Source organism: Macaca mulatta, chromosome 12 (genome assembly GCF_049350105.2).
Source record: "Macaca mulatta isolate MMU2019108-1 chromosome 12, T2T-MMU8v2.0, whole genome shotgun sequence".
Lineage (NCBI taxonomy): Eukaryota > Metazoa > Chordata > Mammalia > Primates > Cercopithecidae > Macaca > Macaca mulatta.
This window is the reverse complement of record NC_133417.1, coordinates 102,620,319-102,624,663: the sequence shown is the minus strand read 5'-3', so window position 1 is coordinate 102,624,663 and position 4,345 is coordinate 102,620,319. Positions and strand designations below refer to the sequence as shown.

Here is a 4,345-nt window from a genome sequence, read left to right as displayed (position 1 = left end):
AACAGTCCTTCCACCTTTAGAAAGCCTTCAAGCATTCTCTTCTAAACAACATTCCACCAACAAAAAATTCCTCATTTTGCTGATTAATAAATGGAAACTGGAACTGAATGGTGGCACCTAGAATAAATCCAGGGGAACTACCAGTACAATAGTTTACTTCACTGTGGGCCCTCTCTACTTGCCACCATACTTAGAATGTATTCCAAGGCAAGTTCTCCTTTTGAACTTTGGCCCAGCTGTCTAATCACCTATGAGACATAACTCTGGCTTACTATGTTGGAGTCACTGTATAAATTGCTAACATCTTCTCTGTGATGTTCTCTGATGGAGCCTTAGAGAGATTCCTAAATCCAGTTTGAGATTCCTGAAGCATTGGTCAGTTCCTCCTTTCACCATCACCTTCAACGAATGCAACAGAACAGATCTGAATAAGGTACTTACAAACTTTTAAACTTTAATAACTTAAAAGAGCAAAAGAAATAATCAGTTAAAATTACTTGAAAGTTAAGTGTATTAACATTTATAATAATTATTACACAATTTCTATATTGTGTTATAGATCCTGATTGGTCAAAAGAAATCATGAGGTAAATTATGTACATGGATAACAAAATTAAGACTATAAGAAATTTAAAGAAAACATTGCCCTTTGGAACTATTTACAAATTTTTAAATCATATTAAATCTTAAAATTTTTTAACATACCAAATGCCTCGAGTTTTATAATTTATTATATAAACAACTTGATACATTTACTTATTCATTTATTAAACATTTAACAGAGTAAATGTCATTTTTCAGTAGTCTGAAAAAGAACAAGGATTCTGATGTTTGGGGGGTTTTTTGCTTTCCATTAAAACAATAGTGGTTGCAAAGCTATCCCTTATTTTAAGAAAAGCAATAAAAATGTAAAGATCTGCAAAACTAGAAAGCAGAAAACGAATTTATTCTAAATATTCTGAAACATCAATCTTTAGTAATTAAATGTGTGAAACTAGAGCCATCTACTGGTTGAAGTGTGATGTTACACAACCCAACTGCTGGACTATTAAAGCTGGGAGCCTTAGTTGTAGGGATTTAAATGGGGATGCACATGGGCAAAAATCATCTGGTCTAGGACACTGGTTCAAAGGTTTAATAAAATACTCTCTTTTTATCAGGAAACCCAACATGTGTAACAAGGTAGGATCCCCCTGTAAAAGCCCCTGTAAGGGGCCTCCAACCCTGACCCTCAATGAAAGGAGTGACTCCACTAATTAGCCTGAGAAGCAGAGACCAGGCCAATGAAAAACAAGCCATGAGAGGTAGCTTGGGCAAACAACTGTGGTTTGGAAGGAGGCACAAAGAAGGAACAGCATTAGCAACACTGTCTCTTACCCATCTTTCCCCTGAAGATATCTTAGACACACAATGCACAAAGGACAATGATCAATGGTCACAGAGAAATGAAGAATAGGAGTAGGCACCTGAAAGCCTACAAACCTCTTTTCACAGGGACAGAGCTTATGTGCTCATTTGATTCCAAACTTAAGAAAATACTAGTGTAAGTTCCCTGAAAATGAGAAATAAAAAAATAACACATCTGCTTTTTTACCACAAGCCGGTAAGAACTGAGTTTCTAGGTCCGGTGGGCTTTCACCAGCCAAGTCCTGGACGGGTCTAGTCTTGGAAACAAAAGCCCAGTTTCAGGTCCCAGCCTCCTCCCTTCAAAAGGGCATGGATGTCCATAGAATCGAGGCAAGAAATAGAGCTCTCCAAGATTCCTCTCTGAGGCAGAAACCCCCAGCCTGGACAGCAGCTTGTCAGCTAGGCTTGGGGTGACAGGCTGCAGCAAAGTCCCAAAGACTCGCAAACATTCCAAGGCCACATGAAGCACAGTACCCAGCCAGGGAGCATCCACTGGGCTCTCCCAGTTCAGCTTCCATGGTGCATGCCTTTGGACAAAACCATTAGTTTGCCGGACACAGCTGGACACAGCCTCTAGAGCCTTATATATCTGAAAGTTATCATAGTGGTCTGCTACCTGCTTTGGCAAAGTGGCCACTGAGCTCACCAGAGCATAATCCTCTGCCTGAGCACGAACTGATGGCCCCACCAACCCTGGCTCACTGGGGAAGCAGGTAGTGCAGAAGGCTGGGTAGGTCTCAGAAGGATTTATTCTTTTGGCAGTGCATCGGTTCAAGAGACCTCCCAAGGCATCTGCCAACTCGGAGTTCAGCAACTTAACCACCTTTTCATCATAGTAGTCACAGTCCCAGTTGGGGACGCCCTGCCGCAGGAGAAAGTAGCGGAAGCCATCCACAGTATAGCGGTTAAGGCAAGTCCTAGGATCCACCACGTTGCCCAAGCTCTTGGACATCTTTTGGCCACAGACTGTCCAGTGGGAATGGACATAGATGCGCTGTGGCGGGCTCATGCCGGCCCCTAAGAGGAAGGCAGGCCAATAGATGGCATGGAATTTGAGAATGTCCTTACCTATGATATGAGAGGTGGCCGGCCACCAAGATTTGAACTCAGCATTTGGGTAGCCAATTACAGTGAGGTAGTTGACCAGGGCATCCAGCCATACATAGATGGTCTGCGAATCATCCCCGGGCACCGGAATGCCCCAGTGCAAGTGGCTACTTCTGCGAGACACGGACAGGTCGGGCAGCTCCTCGTCCAGCCACTGAAGAACTACGTGATGAAATGGTTCAGGGGTTATCGCCTGAGGGTTGCCCCGCAGCCACCGCTGGAGTGGCTCCCGGAACTGGGAAAGCCTGAAAATGTAGTTTTCTTCCTTGGTCCAGGAGACTGGATGCCCGCTCTCAAGAGATACAGGAAATGAATCCCCCAATGGGCCCAGCTGCCGGGTGACCTTGGCCTCAGGCAGGAAGCACTCGTCGGAGGCGCAATACCAACCTTCATAGACGCCCTTGTAGAGCAGACCGCGGGACTTAAGCACCCCCCAGAAGTGCTGCACAGCCACCCGGTGCCGGGCCTCCGTGGTGCGGATGAAATCAGTGCAGGAGATACCGGCTTCCTGGAAAAGCTGCTGGAAATGCTTGGAGACTCGGTCGCATAGCTCGGTCGGGGCCAGGCCCGCAGTAGCTGCTGCCTGCTGAATCTTGAGCCCGTGCTCGTCGGTACCAGTAGAGAATCGCGTGGCGGCCGTGCTGGGACCTCGGAGGCGACGGTGGCGGCTTAGGGCGTCCGCCAGTAGTGCCGAGTACAGGTGCCCGATGTGCGGCGCCGCGTTGACGTAGAAAATGGGTGTAGTGAAGTAGGCGCGCGCATCACGAGCATCATCGCGGGCACTGAGGGAGCCCGAACTGTAGTAGCGTGGGCCGAAGTCCTCCAGGAGAGAGAGCCTACTAGCCCCCGTGCGTCCTAGCAGCCGGAGGACAGACTTTCCCAGCATGGTGCAAACCGGCCGCAAGCGGAGGAGGCGGTGTTCTGACAGCACGTGTGAGAGGCGCATGCGCAGCCGGGTCGCGCCGCAGCTTCCGACCGGAAAACCAGTGAAACTCGGCCCCGAGCGCGGGCCTTCAACGCCCTCCCCGCCCCGCCCCACCCGCGCCTGCGCCCTCCGCAGGCCCAAAGCCGCGGCGCCGAAGGGCCCCAACGGACTGCGGCTTGCCAGAAAAATAGCTCAGAGTCGCCGGGTTTAGGAGAGGCTATGAAAGAAGACGAACCTCTTTGCCTTTGCATAACATGTTGTGTTTCCTGCTTTGGATTGTAATTTTATATTTATGAATGTTTCCCCCTCTAGGCTCAGCTGCTTGTAGGCAAGAGTTTTTATTCAGCCGTTTGCCTAAAACCGGTCCGTGGATGGCATACTGCAAGACAGAGTATATGGCTCTGCACATGCCCAGTCAATATCACAAACGTCATCTAAATTTTATCTCAGAGCCTAAATCAATCTGGAAGGGAGGGAGAGAGAAAAAAGATGAAAAATCATTACCTACAGCACTTGAGAGAAGGATAAGAACTGAGAATGGAAGAGAAGTCTTTAAACAGTTTTTGTTGAATCAACAAAAATAGATTTGTGATCTGCCAAGTTCTTGCCAAAGTTTATTGAGATCCAGGAAAGTGGAGTGCAATATGCTGTCACTGTTCACATAAAGAATAATTTTCTAATTTATTTCTCAAAAATAGTTAATTTTTTTAATGGTCTTTAAGTTCTTCTAAAATAGTGTTTCTCAAGTTTGCTTTTAGTAATGGAACCCTAGAATTTTTTTTAGGGAAGGAAACCTCAGGAGCCCAGAATTGAATTAATGTTAATCCCTGGTTCATAACACACTCTCATTTTTTATCTTTTTTTTTCCTTTAAGTAGCATATACATTTAATAATAAAATGGAGCAG

General features: G+C 46.2%; 1 protein-coding gene across 1 annotated transcript; it reads right to left on the bottom strand.

Annotated features, from left to right (window-relative positions):
* Nucleotides 1-429: 429 nt before the first annotated feature.
* On the bottom strand, nucleotides 430-3,443 carry MARS2 (methionyl-tRNA synthetase 2, mitochondrial). Its single transcript, XM_001086799.5, has one exon. The coding sequence runs from the start codon at nucleotides 3,398-3,400 to the stop codon at nucleotides 1,619-1,621; it is 1,782 nt and encodes a 593-aa protein (XP_001086799.4). The 5' UTR covers nucleotides 3,401-3,443; the 3' UTR covers nucleotides 430-1,618.
* Nucleotides 3,444-4,345: the final 902 nt, after the last annotated feature.